At 44.9% G+C, this 19,662-nt stretch overlaps 1 protein-coding gene across 5 annotated transcripts in view; it reads left to right on the forward strand.

The window, feature by feature from the left end:
- LOC106593427 (lysosomal cobalamin transport escort protein LMBD1) overlaps positions 1-19,662 on the forward strand; it is a 202,154-nt gene that overhangs the window by 133,912 nt on the left and 48,580 nt on the right. For 4 of the 5 annotated variants that reach the window (XM_045687124.1, XM_045687126.1, XM_045687125.1 and 1 more), the window contains 5 exons: positions 3,923-3,987; positions 6,176-6,278; positions 10,078-10,182; positions 12,039-12,188; positions 16,264-16,330. In XM_045687124.1, coding sequence (XP_045543080.1) covers positions 3,923-3,987; positions 6,176-6,278; positions 10,078-10,182; positions 12,039-12,188; positions 16,264-16,330 — 490 coding nt within the window. The remainder of the gene's footprint in view (positions 1-3,922; positions 3,988-6,175; positions 6,279-10,077; positions 10,183-12,038; positions 12,189-16,263; positions 16,331-19,662) is intronic. The other variant, XM_045687128.1, reaches the window with a different exon arrangement.

Here is a 19,662-nt window from a genome sequence, read left to right on the forward strand (position 1 = left end):
CTGCTCCTCTGTGCTGGGCCAAAGGCCTTGTGGTGGGGTTTAGTCTGCTCCTCTGTGCCAGGCCAAAGGCCTTGTGGTGGGGTTTAGAGACGGTTTGAAGAAATTAATACACGGCACCTGAGATACTCCTAATGAAAACACACTGTACTGTAGCACAACCCTGCCACACACACACACACACACACACACACACACACACACAGACAGTACAGTATAACGACATTGCCAACATACAGTAGCCTCCCGGTACCATCTCCTGTCTGATACAGATAAAGCCCTGATCCCAGTGCAGAGCAGACCTGGCTTCAAATACTATTTCAAATCATTGAAAATACTATATCTGTGGTTGATTGAGCTTGTTTGGCACAATGGAACTATTTGACTTGTCCCATAATGGCGATCCCCACCCATCTGGCAATCCAGCCAGACGAAAGACTATATGACTGATCCAGACAGATGAACCCTCTGACCAAGCCATCTCTACACATACTGTCTGGTCATTATCACAGAGGGGATGGAGGCACCTCTCTCTCTATTAAAAAATGATAGGCGAGGGCCATCTCTCTTCAATACCCTGCCAATCAAAATATATAGAGAAAAACGAAGGGCAGGCTGAACGTGCACACAGACGGACACACACAGACGGACACACACACAGACGGACACACACGCAGACGGACACACACGCAGACGGGGACACACGCAGACGGGGACACACGCAGACGGGGACACACGCAGACGGGGACACACGCAGACGGACACACACGCAGACGGACACACACATACAGACAGACACACAGACGGACAGACACAGACACACACAGACAGACAGACACACACACACACAGACAGACAGACAGACAGACAGACAGACAGACAGACAGACAGACAGACAGACAGACAGACAGACAGACAGACAGACAGACAGACAGACAGACACACAGACACACAGACACACAGACAGACACAGACAGACAGACAGACAGGTGAATCCTTTCTACAGACCAGGAGTGTAGTGCTGAAGGAGAGATTGGTGCACTAAGGGATGGGGCTGCACCCTAAATGGCCCCCTATTCCCTCTGGGACCTAGTGAAAACAGGTGGACTATATAGGGATTAGGGTGCCATGTGGGACACAGCCGTGGTTATTACAGAGATACTACATGTTGTGGATTAGGGTGCCATGTGGGTAGGGTTGCACATTTTTTGGGAATATTCCGAGGTGGTAACTTGGATGCTTGTTGTCAGGCTCAAAAAGCCTCAAATTTGCTCGGATGGACACCAATTTTTCAACCATTGTATTGGTCAGCCTGTTGCGTGCTTTGTTGTGTGCTTCCAAACAAGGACCAGTTGCACTCTGAGGCGGCTGATGTTGGTGGGATCTGGAGGATGATGGCGACAACAGGGGAAAGAGCCTCAGATCCACAAAGTCCCTTCCACCAGGTGGCTGATGAGATATGTTAGCACGACTGCCATATTGCATCTCCATCCTAAAGCCCTTGATTGGAAGTGTACTTCGCCAGACTGCCAAGAACCTTGCCTTTAACCAGGCCAAGGTGGCGAGACATGGTAGTGATGACACCATAGGCCTTGTTGATCTCTGCACCAGACAGGATGCTCTTGCCAGCATACTTGGGGTCCAACATGTACACTGTGGCGTGTATGGGCTTCAGGCAGAAGTCTTCACGCTTTTTGATGTATTTCAGAACAGAATGTGGTGCTCTTATTCTTCTGACTTTGCTTGGTGAGGTAGATTGTTGCTATAACTTGATGACCCTTCCCATACCTAACATTTTCCTTGGCTCTCTTGCAGAGTGTATCTATTGTTTTCAGTGCCATGATGTCCTTGAGGAGCAGATTCAATGCATGAGCATCACAGTGTGATGTCAGGGTAGGACTCCTCCACTTTAGATCAAGCAGCCTTCATGTTCACAGCATTGTCTGTCACCAGTGCAAATACCTTCTGTGGTCAAGGTCATTGATGACTGCCTTCAGCTCATCTGCAATGTAGAGACCGGTGTGTCTGTTGTCCCTTGTGTCTATGCTCTTGTAGAATACTGGTTGAGGGGTGGAGATGATATAGTTAATTATTCCTTGCCCACGAACAATCGACCACCCATCAGAGATGATTGCAATACAGTCTGCTTTCTCTATGATATTCTTGACCTTCACTTGAACTCTGTTGAACTCTGCATCCAGCAAATGAGTAGATAAAGCATGTCTGGTTGGAGGGGTGTATGCTGGGTGAAGAACGTTGAGAAATCTCTTCCAATACACATTGCCTGTGAGCATCAGAGGTGAACCAGTTGCATACACAGCTCGAGAAAGACATTCATCAGCATTTCTCTGACTACGTTCCTCCATTGAGTCATCAAAACTTCTGATTCCAGGAGGACCATGAGCTGTTGCTATCGATAAGGTGTCTGATTCATCATTTTCACCTCGAATAGAAGGACTTTTGTCAGAGGTTGCTTGTTGTGAGCGCTGAGTGAACTTTATGCACTTGGCCAGATGATTCTGTATCTTTGTTGCATTCTTCACATATGATTTGGCACAGTATTTGCAAATGTACACAGCTTTTCCTTCTACATTAGCTGCAGTGAAATGTCTCCACACATCATATAGTGCCCATGGCATTTTCCTGTAAAGATTAGAAAAAAAGTATAAAAAATAAATAAAAATACAATTCCATGTACAGATAAATAGTTAAGCAGTTAGATTAAACAACTCCTTTGTAAGATAAGATACATTTTTAAAATGAAACATGTATGGAAACAGGTGAATTAATACTCCTCAGTTAGCAAGCTCAAGCAAGCTAAAACCCACATGGTAGAAAAAACTAACTTGCATAAATTGTTAACAAGTTAGAAATGATTTAAACACACTTTGCTGTAGGCTACTATTTACTAGTTAACAAAAAATAATGTATGTAAAATAAAATATATTCACCCCACCCTGTATTATAATCAAAATTTACCAGAAAGCATGTAGTCCTTGGCTCAGACAGTGTAGTAGTGTGGACTCAATAGCATCTCATTAGTGTGCAAGATCTTGAGAATCAGCTGTACATGTGATGGAAGAGTGCACTGCACATGTGATGGAAGAATGCAGAAGGTTGCAATTCCATTGAATTGGGGATTGTTTAACCAAAATATGCCACATGACCTAGAATTGCCTTGTGTATCCATAAAAAAGGTTCACTGTTATAAGCAAACTTTTTTTGATGAATTTAAGCAAAATTCCCAGGCTTAACTTCCCATGGAAAATTTCCCGGAAAGTTTGTGTGTGTGTGTGTGTGTGTGTGTGTGTGTGTGTGTGTGTGTGTGTATCTGGCATATGTGTTTGACTGTATATTTTCCCTTGTGGCCAAAGTTGGTAAGTGACATTTTTAGCTGACCTGAGGCCAGAAGCGCCACTGGAAGGCTGGCGAGCAGACAGACACACACACACACACACACACACTGGTCTGGGCCTCTGTTTCGCCTCCCCGTCACCTTTGGCAGCAGTGGCAGTCTGTGCCCGGCCAGTCCATATGGCCATGCTTTGACAAATGACATGACCCTTAGGTTAAAGTCTGAAGGCCCATGAGTTTCCATTGTAACACGTTTCAGTCCCCTCTGCATGTAGTCTACAGCATGGAGGATATTAATATCTAACACTTCCCTTGTGACTGATACCTTCAACAACATAACATCTCTCTTTTATCTTCTCTCTTTCTCTCACCTTTTCTCTTTCTTTCTGTCTCTTTCTCTCTCTTCTTTCTTTCTCTCCCTCCTCTCTCTCTCCCTCCTCTCTTTCTCTCCCTCTTCCTCCTCTCTCCCTCCCTCCTCTCTCTCTCCCTCCCTCCTCCCTTTCTCTCCCTCCCTCCTCTCTTTCTCTCCCTCCCTCCTCTCTCCCTCTTTCTCTCTCTGTCTCTCCTTCAGATTCTGTTGGGAATTTTCTTCATCCTGTTCGCTCTGCTGTTTGTTGTTGCTCTGTTCATTTCAAAGTAAGTAGACACATGTACACCTAACCTGCCATAAAAATGTAACGCAGAGTCACTCTTATTTACTACAACACGTAAGTATTACTGTCTCTGGGTACAATAGTAATAGTTAGTATAGATAGTACAGGCCCACGTCACACAGACAGTGTTGTTACTAAGACTCATGAGTCACACAGACAGTGTTGTTACTAAGACTCATGAGTCACACAGACGGTGTTGTTACTAAGACTCATGAGTCACACAGACGGTGTTGTTACTAAGACTCATGAGTCACACAGACAGTGTTGTTACTAAGACTCATGAGTCACACAGACGGTGTTGTTACTAAGACTCATGAGTCACACAGACGGTGTTGTTACTAAGACTCATGAGTCACACAGACGGTGTTGTTACTAAGACTCATGAGTCACACAGACGGTGTTGTTACTAAGACTCATGAGTCACACAGACGGTGTTGTTACTAAGACTCATGAGTCACACAGACGGTGTTGTTACTAAGACTCATGAGTCACACAGACGGTGTTGTTACTAAGACTCATGAGTCACACAGACGGTGTTGTTACTAAGACTCATGAGTCACACAGACAGTGTTGTTAGTAAGACTCATGATTCAAACAGACGTCAACTCTAGTAATTGTAGTTGCAGGGTCTTGACAGTGTGATTGTAGTTAGTGCAGCCAGAGAAGTTGCAGGGTCTTGACTGTGTGATTGTAGTTAGTGCAGCCAGAGAAGTTGCAGGGTCCTGAATGTGTGATTGTAGTTAGTGCAGCCAGAGAAGTTGCAGGGTCCTGAATGTGTGATTGTAGTTAGTGCAGCCAGAGAGGTTGCAGGGTCTTGACAGTGTGATTGTAGTTAGTGCAGCCAGAGAAGTTTCAGTGTGCTGTCATATCTCATATCTGATAACAGTTCACATGGATTTATGATGCATGGTTAAACTAATGTGTAATGGTTTGTGTCTTTTATAGTAACGTGCTGTTAATGTTAAATGGTTTGTGTCTGTTATAGTAACGTGCTGTTAATGTTAAATGGTTTGTGTCTGTTATAGTAACGTGCTGTTAATGTTAAATGGTTTGTGTCTGTTATAGTAACATGCTGTTAATGTTAAATGGTTTGTGTCTGTTATAGTAACGTGCTGTTAATGTTAAATGGTTTGTGTCTGTTATAGTAACGTGCTGTTAATGTTAAATGGTTTGTGTCTGTTATAGTAACATGCTGTTAATGTTAAATGGTTTGTGTCTGTTATAGTAACATGCTGTTAATGTTAAATGGTTTGTGTCTGTTATAGTAACATGCTGTTAATGTTAAATGGTTTGTGTCTGTTATAGTAACATGCTGTTAATGTTAAATGGTTTGTGTCTGTTATAGTAACATGCTGTTAATGTTAAATGGTTTGTGTCTGTTATAGTAACGTGCTGTTAATGTTAAATGGTTTGTGTCTGTTATAGTAACGTGCTGTTAATGTTAAATGGTTTGTGTCTGTTATAGTAACATGCTGTTAATGTTAAATGGTTTGTGTCTGTTATAGTAACGTGCTGTTAATGTTAAATGGTTTGTGTCTGTTATAGTAACATGCTGTTAATGTTAAATGGTTTGTGTCTGTTATAGTAACATGCTGTTAATGTTAAATGGTTTGTGTCTGTTATAGTAACGTGCTGTTAATGTTAAATGGTTTGTGTCTGTTATAGTAACGTGCTGTTAATGTTAAATGGTTTGTGTCTGTTATAGTAACGTGCTGTTAATGTTAAATGGTTTGTGTCTGTTATAGTAACATGCTGTTAATGTTAAATGGTTTGTGTCTGTTATAGTAACGTGCTGTTAATGTTAAATGGTTTGTGTCTGTTATAGTAACATGCTGTTAATGTTAAATGGTTTGTGTCTGTTATAGTAACATGCTGTTAATGTTAAATGGTTTGTGTCTGTTATAGTAACGTGCTGTTAATGTTAAATGGTTTGTGTCTGTTATAGTAACATGCTGTTAATGTTAAATGGTTTGTGTCTGTTATAGTAACATGCTGTTAATGTTAAATGGTTTGTGTCTGTTATAGTAACATGCTGTTAATGTTAAATGGTTTGTGTCTGTTATAGTAACTTGCTGTTAACTAATGTGAAATGGTTTGTGTCTGTGAAATTACGCGCCTGTGAACAATCATTTCCTTGGAAGAGAACTAAACTAGTCTGTTCTGTTCTGCAGTTTGGACAAAGCTCTTCACTCTGCTGGCATCACTTCTGGCTTCATGGTGTTTGGCACCAACCTGACCAACCCTCTGAATGAACTCCTGCTGACTCTACAGCCTGTGAGTTCTGTTTGTGTGTGTGTGTAGATGAATGCACTTACTGTAAGTCGCTCTGAATAAGAACGTCTGCTAAATGACAAAACGTTTAAGTGTTTGCGTGTGTATATGCGTATGCCGTGTGTGTGCGCGCGCAGCCTGTGAGTATACTGAAGCCCCTCTTTCCTTAAAGTGGGATAATGTTCCATGTCGTTGGCTTCAGTGGGATAATGCTCCATGCCGTTGGCTTCAGTGGGATAATGTTCCATGCCGTTGACCTCAGTGGGATAATGTTCCATGTCGTTGGCCTCAGTGGGATAATGTTCCATGCCGTTGACCTCAGTGGGATAATGTTCCATGTCGTTGGCCTCAGTGGGATAATGTTCCATGCCGTTGGCCTCTGATGGATAATGTTCCATGCCGTTGGCCTCAGTGGGATAATTTCCATGCCGTTGGCCTCAGTGGGATAATGTTCCATGCCGTTGGCCTCAGTGGGATAATGTTCCATGTCGTTGGCCTCAGTGGGATAATGTTCCATGCCGTTGGCCTCAGTGGGATAATGTTCCATGTCGTTGGCCTCAGTGGGATAATGTTCCATGCCGTTGGCCTCAGTGGGATAATGTTCCATGTCGTTGGCCTCAGTGGGATAATGTTCCATGCCGTTGGCCTCAGTGGGATAATGTTCCATGCCGTTGGCCTCAGTGGGATAATGCTCCATGTCGTTGGCCTCAGCTGGATAATGCTCCATGTCGTTAGAACAATGGATTATATTACGAAAACAGTAAAGGTCACAAGGGGTCAAGCAGTATCTTTTACCATAATAATACATTATTAAGTACAAGCCATTTTCCAGTCATTTTCCATTACTTTTAGATCTTACTTTATCAGAAGTGTGGAATGGTAAGTGGCTCGGTAGAGATTTAAATGAGTAGTTCAATGTATTTTACTTTAACTTGATGTTAGTAGTGGAATGGTAAGTGTTCCAGTGTCTTGGAAAATAATCGTTCCATAGCCACCCTACGTCATCGTTCTCAAATCAGCTAATTAGATCACGTATTAGTGAGTGCATAGGTCCCAAATACCACTCCATTCCCTATATAGTGCACTACTTTTGACAAGATCCCTATGGGCCCTGGTTAAAAGTAGTGCGCTATATATGGAATAGGGTGCCATTTGGGACATTACCAGAGAGAAGTCCTGGCCATTGATTTTTGCAATTAGAGTAGGATATTTTAATTAAAATATATTATTCCCCCGGGACCCATGGTGAAGGAGAATAATCACCACCACATTACTGGCGGATTCATAATGTCTTCTCTGTGATGTGAATGACCAAAACCCTGGGCTCCTAATCCCTACATAGTGCACTACTTTTGAGAGATAGAGGGAGAGAGAGTTGTTGACATATATAGAACTTAGGCTGCTATATGAGATCATCCAGCCCCTGTTTGGCTTGTAGGAGGATCTGATGATAAGAATTGTAAAGGTCACAGTGTATCCTACTATTTAAAATGCATGTCAAGCCCAGTAGGAGTTATGAGTGTAAAGCTGCCAAAGTGCCAGGCATTAACATTTCCTCCACAGTGACGTGCAGCCAAGCAACTTATTGGACAGTCATTTTCAGTCAGCATGACTTTCAAAGAGTTTTCCACCCACAAAACTTTTAAATGTATTATTATTTTTTGAACGACCCACTGAAGCGAACACACACCTAAACACACACACACACACACACACACACACACACACACACACACACACACACACACACACACACACACACACACACACACACCTACAGTGTTTCTCAATATGCATACTACCATGCTCTATACTACCATGCTCTATACTACCATGCTCTATACTACCATGCTCCGAGTGCATTCGCTGAGGACGTTCTCTTGAGTACGTTCCTGTGAGGGCGAGAGTGTGGAGAACACATGAAACATTCAATTTGAGCAGCACTCCCCTTACTGTATTACCTCATGCTGAGCAGCACTCCCCCTACTGTATTACCTCATGCTGAGCAGCACTCCCCCTACTGTATTACCTCATGCTGAGCAGCACTCCCCTTACTGTATTACCTCATGCTGAGCAGCACTCCCCCTACTGTATTACCTCATGCTGAGCAGCACTCCCCCTACTGTATTACCTCACGCTGAGCAGCACTCCCCCTACTGTATTACCTCACGCTGAGCAGCACTCCCCTTACTGTATTACCTCACGCTGAGCAGCACTCTCCCTACTGTATTACCTCATGCTGTGCAGCACTCCCCTTACTGTATTACCTCATGCTGAGCAGCACTCCCCCTACTGTATTACCTCATGCTGAGCAGCACTCCCCCTACTGTATTACCTCATGCTGAGCAGCACTCCCCCTACTGTATTACCTCACGCTGAGCAGCACTCCCCATACTGTATTACCTCACGTTGAGCTGCACTCCCCTTACTGTATTACCTCATGCTGAGCAGCACTCCCCCTACTGTATTACCTCATGCTGAGCAGCACTCCCCTTACTGTATTACCTCATGCTGAGCAGCACTCCCCCTACTGTATTACCTCACGCTGAGCAGCACTCCCCCTACTGTATTACCTCACGCTGAGCAGCACTCCCCTTACTGTATTACCTCATGCTGAGCAGCACTCCCCCTACTGTATTACCTCATGCTGAGCAGCACTCCCCCTACTGTATTACCTCACGCTGAGCAGCACTCCCCTTACTGTATTACCTCACGCTGAGCAGCACTCCCCTTACTGTATTACCTCATGCTGAGCAGCACTCCCCCTACTGTATTACCTCATGCTGAGCAGCACTCCCCTTACTGTATTACCTCATGCTGAGCAGCACTCCCCCTACTGTATTACCTCATGCTGAGCAGCACTCCCCCTACTGTATTACCTCATGCTGAGCAGCACTCCCCCTACTGTATTACCTCATGCTGAGCAGCACTCCCCTTACTGTATTACCTCATGCTGAGCAGCACTCCCCCTACTGTATTACCTCACGCTGAGCAGCACTCCCCCTACTGTATTACCTCACGCTGAGCAGCACTCCCCTTACTGTATTACCTCATGCTGAGCAGCACTCCCCCTACTGTATTACCTCATGCTGAGCAGCACTCCCCTTACTGTATTACCTCACGCCGGGCAGCACTCCCCCTACTGTATTACAGCAGACTACTGCTAGGACAGAGTGTTACAGTATAGCAGACTACTACCAGGACAGAGTGTTACAGTATAGCAGACTACTACCAGGACAGAGTGTTACAGTATAGCAGACTACTACCAGGACAGAGTGTTACAGTATAGCAGACTACTACCAGGACAGAGTGTTACAGTATAGCAGACTACTACCAGGACAGAGTGTTACAGTATAGCAGACTACTACCAGGACAGAGTGTTACAGTATAGCAGACTACTACCAGGACAGAGTGTTACAGTATAGCAGACTACTACCAGGACAGAGTGTTACAGTATAGCAGACTACTGCTAGGACAGAGTGTTACAGTATAGCAGACTACTGCTGCTAATTGCCCCATCTCAACACAGCTCTGTGTGTGTGTGGATATTGGGATGATGCCCTGTTGAAGAGGAATGAGTTGGGAGCTATCACACTCTCTCTGTTTCTCTCTCTGTCTCGCTGTCTCTCTCTCTGTCTCTCTCTGTCTCACTCTCTCTCTCTGTGTCTATCTCTCTCTCTCTCTGTCTCTCTCTCTCTGTGTCTCTCTTTCTGTCTCTGTCTTTCTCTCTCTCTCTCTCTCTCTCTCTCTCTCTCTGTGTCTCTCTCTCTGTGTCTCTAACCTTTGACCTGATATTTCCCAGGTGTTCCCGTTGGATTATGTCCTGATCACAGTCATCACCATGTACTTTGTGTTCACCTCCATGGCCGGCATCAGGAACATGGGCATCTGGTTCTTCTGGATACGGGTCTGGACAGCTCCCCACACACACACACACCTAGGCGCACACACACACACTCGCCCGTTCATAGAGTAATCACATAAAAGAAGATGTGTATCATTATGTCTCATCTCATTGCTACATCTATGTGTGGTAGATGAACCTGCTTTCACTGTTTCTCAATGATTATCTTTCAGACATACTATCTATTACTGCATGTTTCCTGTCTCTATCACTTCCTAGGAGACATTCTCTATTGTTTTTAACTAGCTGGAAGACATACTAATCTACCTGACAGCAGATATACTATCTATAACTGCATGTTTCCTGTCTCTATCACTTCCTAGGAGACATTCTCTATTGTTTTTAACTAGCTGGAAGACATACTAATCTACCTGATAGCAGATATACTATCTATAACTGCATGTTTCCTGTCTCTATCACTTCCTAGGAGACATTCTCTATTGTTTTTAACTAGCTGGAAGACATACTAATCTACCTGACAGCTACATAATCACCTAACTGACAGCAGACGTAATCACCTAACTGACAGCTACATAATCACCTAACTGACAGCAGACGTAATCACCTAACTGACGGCAGACGTAATCACCTAACTGACGGCAGACGTAATCACCTAACTGACGGCAGACGTAATCACCTAACTGACGGCAGACGTAATCACCTAACTGACGGCAGACGTAATCACCTAACTGACGGCAGACGTAATCACCTAACTGACGGCAGACGTAATCATGAACTGAACTGTGTTGTCTGACAGCAGACATACTAATCTAACTGTAATGTGTTGTCTGACAGCAGACATACTAATCTAACTGAACTGTGTTGTCTGACAGCAGACATACTAATCTAACTGAACTGTGTTGTCTGACAGCAGACATACTAATCTAACTGTAATGTGTTGTCTGACAGCAGACATACTAATCTAACTGTAATGTGTTGTCTGACAGCAGACATACTAATCTAACTGAACTGTGTTGTCTGACAGCAGACATACTAATCTAACTGAACTGTGTTGTCTGACAGCAGACATACTAATCTAACTGAACTGTGTTGTCTGACAGCAGACATACTAATCTAACTGAACTGTGTTGTCTGACAGCAGACATACTAATCTAACTGTAATGTGTTGTCTGACAGCAGACATACTAATCTAACTGAACTGTGTTGTCTGACAGCAGACATACTAATCTAACTGTAATGTGTTGTCTGACAGCAGACATACTAATCTAACTGAACTGTGTTGTCTGACAGCAGACATACTAATCTAACTGAACTGTGTTGTCTGACAGCAGACATACTAATCTAAATGTAATGTGTTGTCTGACAGCAGACATACTAATCTAACTGAACTGTGTTGTCTGACAGCAGACATACTAATCTAACTGAACTGTGTTGTCTGACAGCAGACATACTAATCTAACTGAACTGTGTTGTCTGACAGCAGACATACTAATCTAACTGTAATGTGTTGTCTGACAGCAGACATACTAATCTAACTGTAATGTGTTGTCTGACAGCAGACATACTAATCTAACTGAACTGTGTTGTCTGACAGCAGACATACTAATCTAACTGAACTGTGTTGTCTGACAGCAGACATACTAATCTAACTGAACTGTGTTGTCTGACAGCAGACATACTAATCTAACTGAACTGTGTTGTCTGACAGCAGACATACTAATCTAACTGAACTGTGTTGTCTGACAGCAGACATACTAATCTAACTGAACTGTGTTGTCTGACAGCAGACATACTAATCTAACTGAACTGTGTTGTCTGACAGCAGACATACTAATCTAACTGAACTGTGTTGTCTGACAGCAGACATACTAATCTAACTGTAATGTGTTGTCTGACAGCTGTACAAGATCAGACCCAAGAGAACCCGTCCCCAGGCCCTCCTCTTCCTCTGCATGATTCTACTGCTGATTGTCCTTCACACAAGCTTCATGATCTACAGCCTGGCCCCGCAGTACGTCATGTACGGGAGCCAGAACTACCTGCTGCAGGTGAGCTGCTGTGTGGGGGAGGCCTGGGTGTGTCTGGGGTGGGGGTGTGTGGGGGGGGGGGTGTCTGAGGGGTCTGGTGGGGGGGGGACTGCGGAGGGGGTGGTGTGTGTTTGGGGATATGGGGAGGGGGTGTGGGGGGGGGGGGACTGGGGTGGGGGTGTGTCTGGGGGGTCAATCAATCAATCAAATGTATTTACATCAGCTGATGTCACAAAGTGCTGTACAGAAACCCAGCCTAAAACCCCAAACAGCAAGCAATGCAGGTGTAGAAGCACGGTGGCTAGGAAAAACTCCCTAGAAAGGCCAGAACCTAGGAAGAAACCTAGAGAGGAACCAGGCTATGAGTGGTGGCCAGTCCTCTTCTGGCTGTGCCGGGTGGAGATTATAACAGAACATGGCCAAGATGTTCAAATTTTCATAGATTATCAGCAGGGTCAAATAATAATAATCACAGTGGTTGTCAAGGGTGCAACTGGTCAGCACCTCAGGAGTAAATGTCAGTTGGCTTTTCATAGTGAATCATTGAGTATCTCTACCGCTCCTGCTGTCTCTAGAGAGTTGAAAACAGCAGGTCTGGATCAGGTAGCACGTCCGGTGAACAGGTCAGGGTTCCATTGCCGCAGGCAGAACTGTTGAATCTGGAGCAGCAGCACTACCAGGTGGACTGGGGACAGCAAGGAGTCATCAGGCCAGGGAGTCCTGAGGCATGGTCCTAGGGCTCAGGTCCTCCGTGAGAGAGAAAGAAAGAGAGAAAAAGAGAGAGAATTAGAGAGAGCATATTTAAATTCACACAGGACACCGGATAAGACAGGAGAAATACTCCAGATATAATAGACTGACCCTAGCCCACCGAAACATAAACTACTGCAGCATAAATACTGGAGGCTGAGACAGGAGGGGTCGGGAGACTCTGTGGCCCCGTACGACGATACACCCAGACAGGGCCAAACAGGCAGGATATAACCCCACCCACTTTGCCAAAGCACAGCCCCCACACCACTAGAGGGTTATCTTCAACCACCAACGTACCATCCTGAGACAAGGCCGAGTATAGTCCACAAAGATCTCCGCCACGGCACAACCCAAGGGGGGGCGCCAACCCGGACAGGAAGATCACGTCCGTGACTCAACCCACTCAAGTGACGCACCCCTGCTAGGGACGGCATGGAAGAGCACCAGTAAGCCAGTGACTCAGCCCCTGTAATAGGGTTAGAGGCAGAGAATCCCAGTGGAGAGAGGGGAACCGGCAAGGCAGAGACAGCAAGGGCGGTTCGTTGCTCCAGCCTTTCCGTTCACCTTCACACTCCTGGGCCAGACTACACTCAATCATAGGACCTCCTGAAGAGATGAGTCTTCAATAAAGACTTAAAGGTTGAGACCAAGTCTGCGTCTCTCACATGGGTAGGCAAACCATTCCATAAAAATGGAGCTCTATAGGAGAAAGCCCTGCCTCCAGCTGTTTGCTTAGAAATTCTAGGGACAGTAAGGAGGCCTGCGTCTTGTGACCGTAGCGTACGTGTAGGTATGTACGGCAGGACCAAATCTGAAAGATGGGTAGGAGCAATATGTTTGAGTATGAGGGGACCTCTGAGGGGGTGTGAGGTGTATGAGGGGACCTCTGAGGGGGTGTGGGGTGTATGAGGGGACCTCGGAGGGGGTGGGGGTGTATGAGGGGACCTCGGAAGGGGTGGGGGTGTGTTTGGGGGATCTGGGGAGGGGTTGGGGTGTCTGGGGAGGGGTTGGGGGTGTGTGGGGAGGGTGTGTGTGTGGGGGAGGGGTGGGGTTGAGAGTGTCTGGGGAGGAGGTGGGGGTGTGTGTGGGGGGGTGGGAGTGTCTGGGGGGAGGTGGGGGGGTGTGGGGGGGAGGGGTCATATCTTGTGTAAAAAAGAAAGTCATTAATAATGTTGGAACTCTAAGGAAAGAATTTTTAATGAGCGTAAATCCACATCACACACACACCAATACTGTTCACCCCTATACCCAGCCTCATTCATCATCTCTCTCTGTCCTTAATACCATCGTCTCCTTCTGATCCATTGGAGCAGGGAACCAGGGGATTTATAACTTGAGCCTTGCTCTAACATTCTTCCATTTAGGTTTCACTGTCAATTTGGGTGGATTAAATCCAAAAAACTCTGAAGGAGTGAGGGTTCCATCCTCCTGAATCCTCCTGAAGGAGTGAGGGTTCCATCCTCCTGAATCCTCCTGAAGGAGTGAGGATTCCATCCTCCTGAATCCTCCTGAAGGAGTGAGGGTTCCATCCTCCTGAATCCTCCTGAAGGAGTGAGGGTTCCATCCTCCTGAAGGAGTGAGGATTCCATCCTCCTGAAGGAGTGAGGATTCCATCCTCCTGAAGGAGTGAGGGTTCCATCCTCCTGAAGGAGTGAGGGTTCCATCCTCCTGAAGGAGTGAGGGTTCCATCCTCCTGAAGGAGTGAGGGTTCCATTCTCCTGAATCCTCCTGAAGGAGTGAGGGTTCCATCCTCCTGAATCCTCCTGAAGGAGTGAGGGTTCCACCCTCCTGAAGGAGTGAGGATTCCATCCTCCTGAATCCTCCTGAAGGAGTGAGGGTTCCATCCTCCTGAATCCTCCTGAAGGAGTGAGGGTTCCATCCTCCTGAATCCTCCTGAAGGAGTGAGGGTTCCATCCTCCTGAAGGAGTGAGGGTTCCATCCTCCTGAATCCTCCTGAAGGAGTGAGGGTTACATTCTCCTGTATCCTCCTGAAGGAGTGAGGGTTACATTCTCCTGAATCCTCCTGAAGGAGTGAGGGTTCCATCCTCCTGCAGGAGTGAGGGTTCCATCCTCCTGAAGGAGTGGGGGTTCCATCCTCCTGAAGGAGTGGGGGTTTCATCCTCCTGAAGGAGTGAGGGTTCCATCCTCCTGAATCCTCCTAAAGGATTGAGGGTTCCATCCTCCTGAATCCTCCTGAAGGAGTGAGGGTTCCATCCTCCTGAATCCTCCTGAAGGAGTGAGGGTTCCATCCTCCTGAAGGAGTCAGGGTTACATTCTCCTGAATCCTCCTGAAGGAGTGAGGGTTCCATCCTCCTGAATCCTCCTAAAGGAGTGAGGGTTACATTCTCCTGAATCCTCCTGAGTGAGTGAGGGTTCTATCCTCCTGAATCCTCCTGAAGGAGTGAGGGTTCCATCCTCGTGAATCCTCCTGAAGGAGTGAGGGTTCCATCCTCGTGAATCCTCCTGAAGGAGTGAGGGTTCCATTCTCCTGAATCCTCCTGAAGGAGTGAGGGTTCCATCCTCCTGAATCCTCCTAAAGGAGTGAGGGTTCCATCCTCCTGAATCCTTCTGAAGGAGTGAGGGTTACATTCTCCTGAATCCTCCTGAAGGAGTGATGTTTGGTTAAATCCTTCTATATTGAAGGATATAATGTATAGTACTGACAGTGAAATGTATTTCGGTCTGGTAAACGGCTGCCATTCCTTTTTATTTGAATCTCTCTATTGCTCCAGTTCTTTGTTTCTCCTTCATAATGGTTATGTCCTGCTGTTGAAGGTTGTATTGTCTGGAGTATTGGCCAATTGTCATGGACATAAACTTGGCTTTGTTTCATGATTGGTTGAAGGATAAACATGTGCTTTTAAATGTAAATAGCAGCACAACAAAATATGATAACGAACAGTTATTGTATTAGCTACATTAGCTGCGTTAGTGCATTAGCTACATTAGCTGCCTTAGCCTCATTAGCTATATTAGTGCATTAGCTGCCTTAGCCTCATTAGCTACATTTGCTACATTAGTGCATTAGCTGCCTTAGCCTCATTAGCTACATTAGCCTCATTAGCCACATTAGCCACATTAGCTACATTAGCTGCCTTAGCCTCATTGGCCGCATTAGCCTCAATAGCCGCATTAGCTGCCTTAGCTACACACCTTGGTGGAACACGATGATGACCATACAAGTTTTATTTTCTGGATTGCAGTTGAGTTGAATGGAAAACTGTGTACGCTTAGTTAGTTTAAGTGCACATCCGTCATATTATAGCAAACAAACAGTACTGGATACTTTGTTTGCTATGGAGAAGAGAAACATGCCTCTTTTTGTGTGTGTGTGTTTGATCAGAGCCCGATGCCACCAGGGAATAATACCACTTGGACTACCAAGACCTGCGATGCCGACGCACCTCAAGGTAAGACTGCCAGCTACACACACCATGTACACTGACACACACACACGAAGACTATCTCTAGCAGTACAGCAAGATGCTATATTTTTCACATACGTAGAGACCTACCAGTTCATCAGAGGAAAGAAGACTCGAGATAAAGAAGGAAGCATGTAATATATAATAAACACATTAGAATATATGATCAATGTTTAATATCTCACAAAAGGGTTACGTCCCAAATGGCACCCTATTCCCTATTTAGTGCACTACTTTCTACCATGGGCCTTGGTCAAAAGTATTGCACTAAATAAGGACTGGGTTGGCATTTTGGACACAGACAAAGAGATGGAGGTGTAGAGGCCAGTTATCCTCACGCCCAACAGTGGTACACAAGACCTTCTTCGGTATCATTCATTATTCAACCAGGATGAATTCATATCAAGGACAAGCATTTACTGATGGATTACATGGCCTCCTAGCCTCCTCAACAGTTACTACGGTGAAGTCAGGCATGCAGACACAAACGGGAATATGCATCATTCCTATTCCAGCGAGCTGGATCACATGCATTTATTCATCCTGCCTAATGCTGGAGGCAGAGCGGGCCTGTCTTAGATAGTGTATGTTTCCCAAATGACACCCTATTCCTTATGTAGTGCACTACATTAGACAGAGAGCCCTATCAAAAGTAGTGCACTATATAGGGCAGGGGTATTCAACTCTTACCCTACGAGGTCCAGAGCCTGTGGGGTTTTCTGTTCTACCTGATAATGAATTGCACCCACCTGGTGTCCCAGGTCTAAATCAGTCCCTGATTAGAGGGGAATCACCCACCTGGTGTCCCAGGTCCAAATCAGTCCCTGATTAGAGGGGAATCACCCACCTGGTGTCCCAGGTCCAAATCAGTCCCTGATTAGAGGGGAATCACCCACCTGGTGTCCCAGGTCCAAATCAGTCCCTGATTAGAGGGGAATCACCCACCTGGTGTCCCAGGTCCAAATCAGTCACTGATTTTTTTTTTTTTTTTTTTTTAGTCATTTTAGCAGACGCTCTTATCCAGAGCGACTTACAGTAGTGAATGCATACATTTCATTTTACACTTTTATTTTTTGTACTGGCCCCCCATGGGAATCGAACCCACAACCCTGGCGTTGCACACACCATGCTGGCATGGGAAACACCATGCTCTACCAACTGAGCCACAGGGAAGGCGGGGAACAGGGGAAGAGAGGAACAATGAAAAAACTCAGTGGAACTGGCTTGGAGGTCCAGAGTTGAGTTATATGTAGGGAATATGATTCCATTTGGGAGGTAGCCTCTGAGAGGGAGATGTTTAGAGGACAGGAGGAGTGTATAGAGATTCACCAAGAACATTGTCAGGCCGGGTTACCATGGAGAGGAAGGTGTTGAAATCTAATGAGGTAAGGAATGGACTGAAATGTGAGTGTGTTGTGGGGTGGGGGGGCGTTGCACTTTGACTGGAAGAGGGAAATGTGTTTTCCATGTTTGAGAGGATGTGCTCAGGGATGAAGGTGGCTCAGAGAGATGTGGAGATACAGTACTTCAGAGAAGTTGGAGTTGTAATGTTTACCGCTGTCCGACACCTCTTCACTCAAAATCCAAAATGCATGTATAGACCATATCACTGTATTTGTGTATCAGCAGTTGACTGTTTTTAGTCAATACAAAATAAACCCCCATCGGAAAGGCTGAAAGGAAAGAAGCTCTGAGCTGGTGCAGGTGGCTCACAGGGTGAGAGGTGGGATACAGTGGTCTAGTGGAGTTGAAGTCGTGGCTATCGTTAACCCACACTGGGTGGGTTGCACCAACTGAAATTAGAATGATTTTAGATTAGAGCGAATGTAGATTTTGTAAATGTTGCCCATCTAATACATTTTGCAGCTCCTAGCAAAACACGTGTATAGACCACATCACTGTATTAGTTTACCAGCAGTTTGGAAGACATACAGTTCCTGTGTCTAGTCAATGTAAAATCAACCACCAACAAACATACCGGTCGGCTGTTGTTTTTGTTATTTTGCGACCTCTGATATATTAGCTTGTGCATAATGAAAACAACAAGTAATTAGAATGTTAAAATTCAAAAGCCAAAAGCAAACGAGTAATTAACTACAAAGTGTGTTTGTGTCATTGAGGTCAATCTAGTGTATCATGTGACAGAGTAATTAGCTAATAGAATAGTGACCAGACTTACAGAGCCTTCAGGAAGTATTCACTCCCCTTGATTTTTCCCACATTTTGTTGTTACAGCCTGAATTTAAAATGGATTACATTTAGAGTTTGTGTCTTTGGCCTACACACAATACTCCATAATGTCAAAGAAGAATTATGTTTTTTGACATTTCTACAAATTAATTACAAATGAAAAGCTGAAATGTCTTGAGTCAAGAAGGATTCAACCCCATTGTTCTGGCAAGCCTAAATATGTTAAGGAGTGAAAATGTGCTCAGTCACTACAAAGATACAGACGTCCTTCCTAACTCAGTTGCCTGAGAGGAAGGAAACGGGTTGTCCTTTTGGCTCAAGACATCCAGAGGAGGGCACTCATATGTAGCTCTGGAATTATAATTAAACTGAGTTGGGAATATGTAGCTACTGTCAATATGTCAGTGAACGAGAGAGAGGCAACCAAGCTTTCATAATGTATTGAAGACAGTTCTTCTCTCAGTGAACCAACGAGAGAGAGAGAGGCAACCAAGCTTTCATAATGTATTGAAGACAGTTCTTCTCAGTGAACCAATGAGAGAGAGAGGCAACCAAGCTTTCATAATGTATTGAAGACAGTTCTTCTCAGTGAACCAATGAGAGAGAGAGAGGCAACCAAGCTTTCATAATGTATTGAAGACAGTTCTTCTCTCAGCACAAGGAACAGTTGTCATGATTTAAGTGAAGGCTACATAAAGGAGTTGATCAGTCTAATTGGTTGAAGTTTCCTGTTTATTTCAACCACTTCAGCACCAACGAATGAAAGGCATTTACATATCTTTATCACACACCCTCTAATCAGGATACAGATCGTATATTACATGAGAGAGAGAGAGGGATCGTCTTAAGTATTGGCCACAGAGGCAGCACAGAACATGCATATCCCTTGTTAGTGAGGAATATAGTATTTGAATCTTGGACCCAGTTTGACTTGTTAGTGAATACAGTATCATGTGACTTGGACCCAGTTTGACTTGTTAGTGAATACAGTATCATGTGACTTAGACCCAGTTTGACTTGTTAGTGAATACAGTATCATGTGACTTGGACCCAGTTTAACTTGTTAGTGAATACAGTATCATGTGACTCTTGGACCCAGTTTGACTTGTTAGTGAATACAGTATCAT

The sequence above is a fragment of the Salmo salar genome, chromosome ssa01 (genome assembly GCF_905237065.1).
Source record: "Salmo salar chromosome ssa01, Ssal_v3.1, whole genome shotgun sequence".
NCBI lineage: Eukaryota > Metazoa > Chordata > Actinopteri > Salmoniformes > Salmonidae > Salmo > Salmo salar.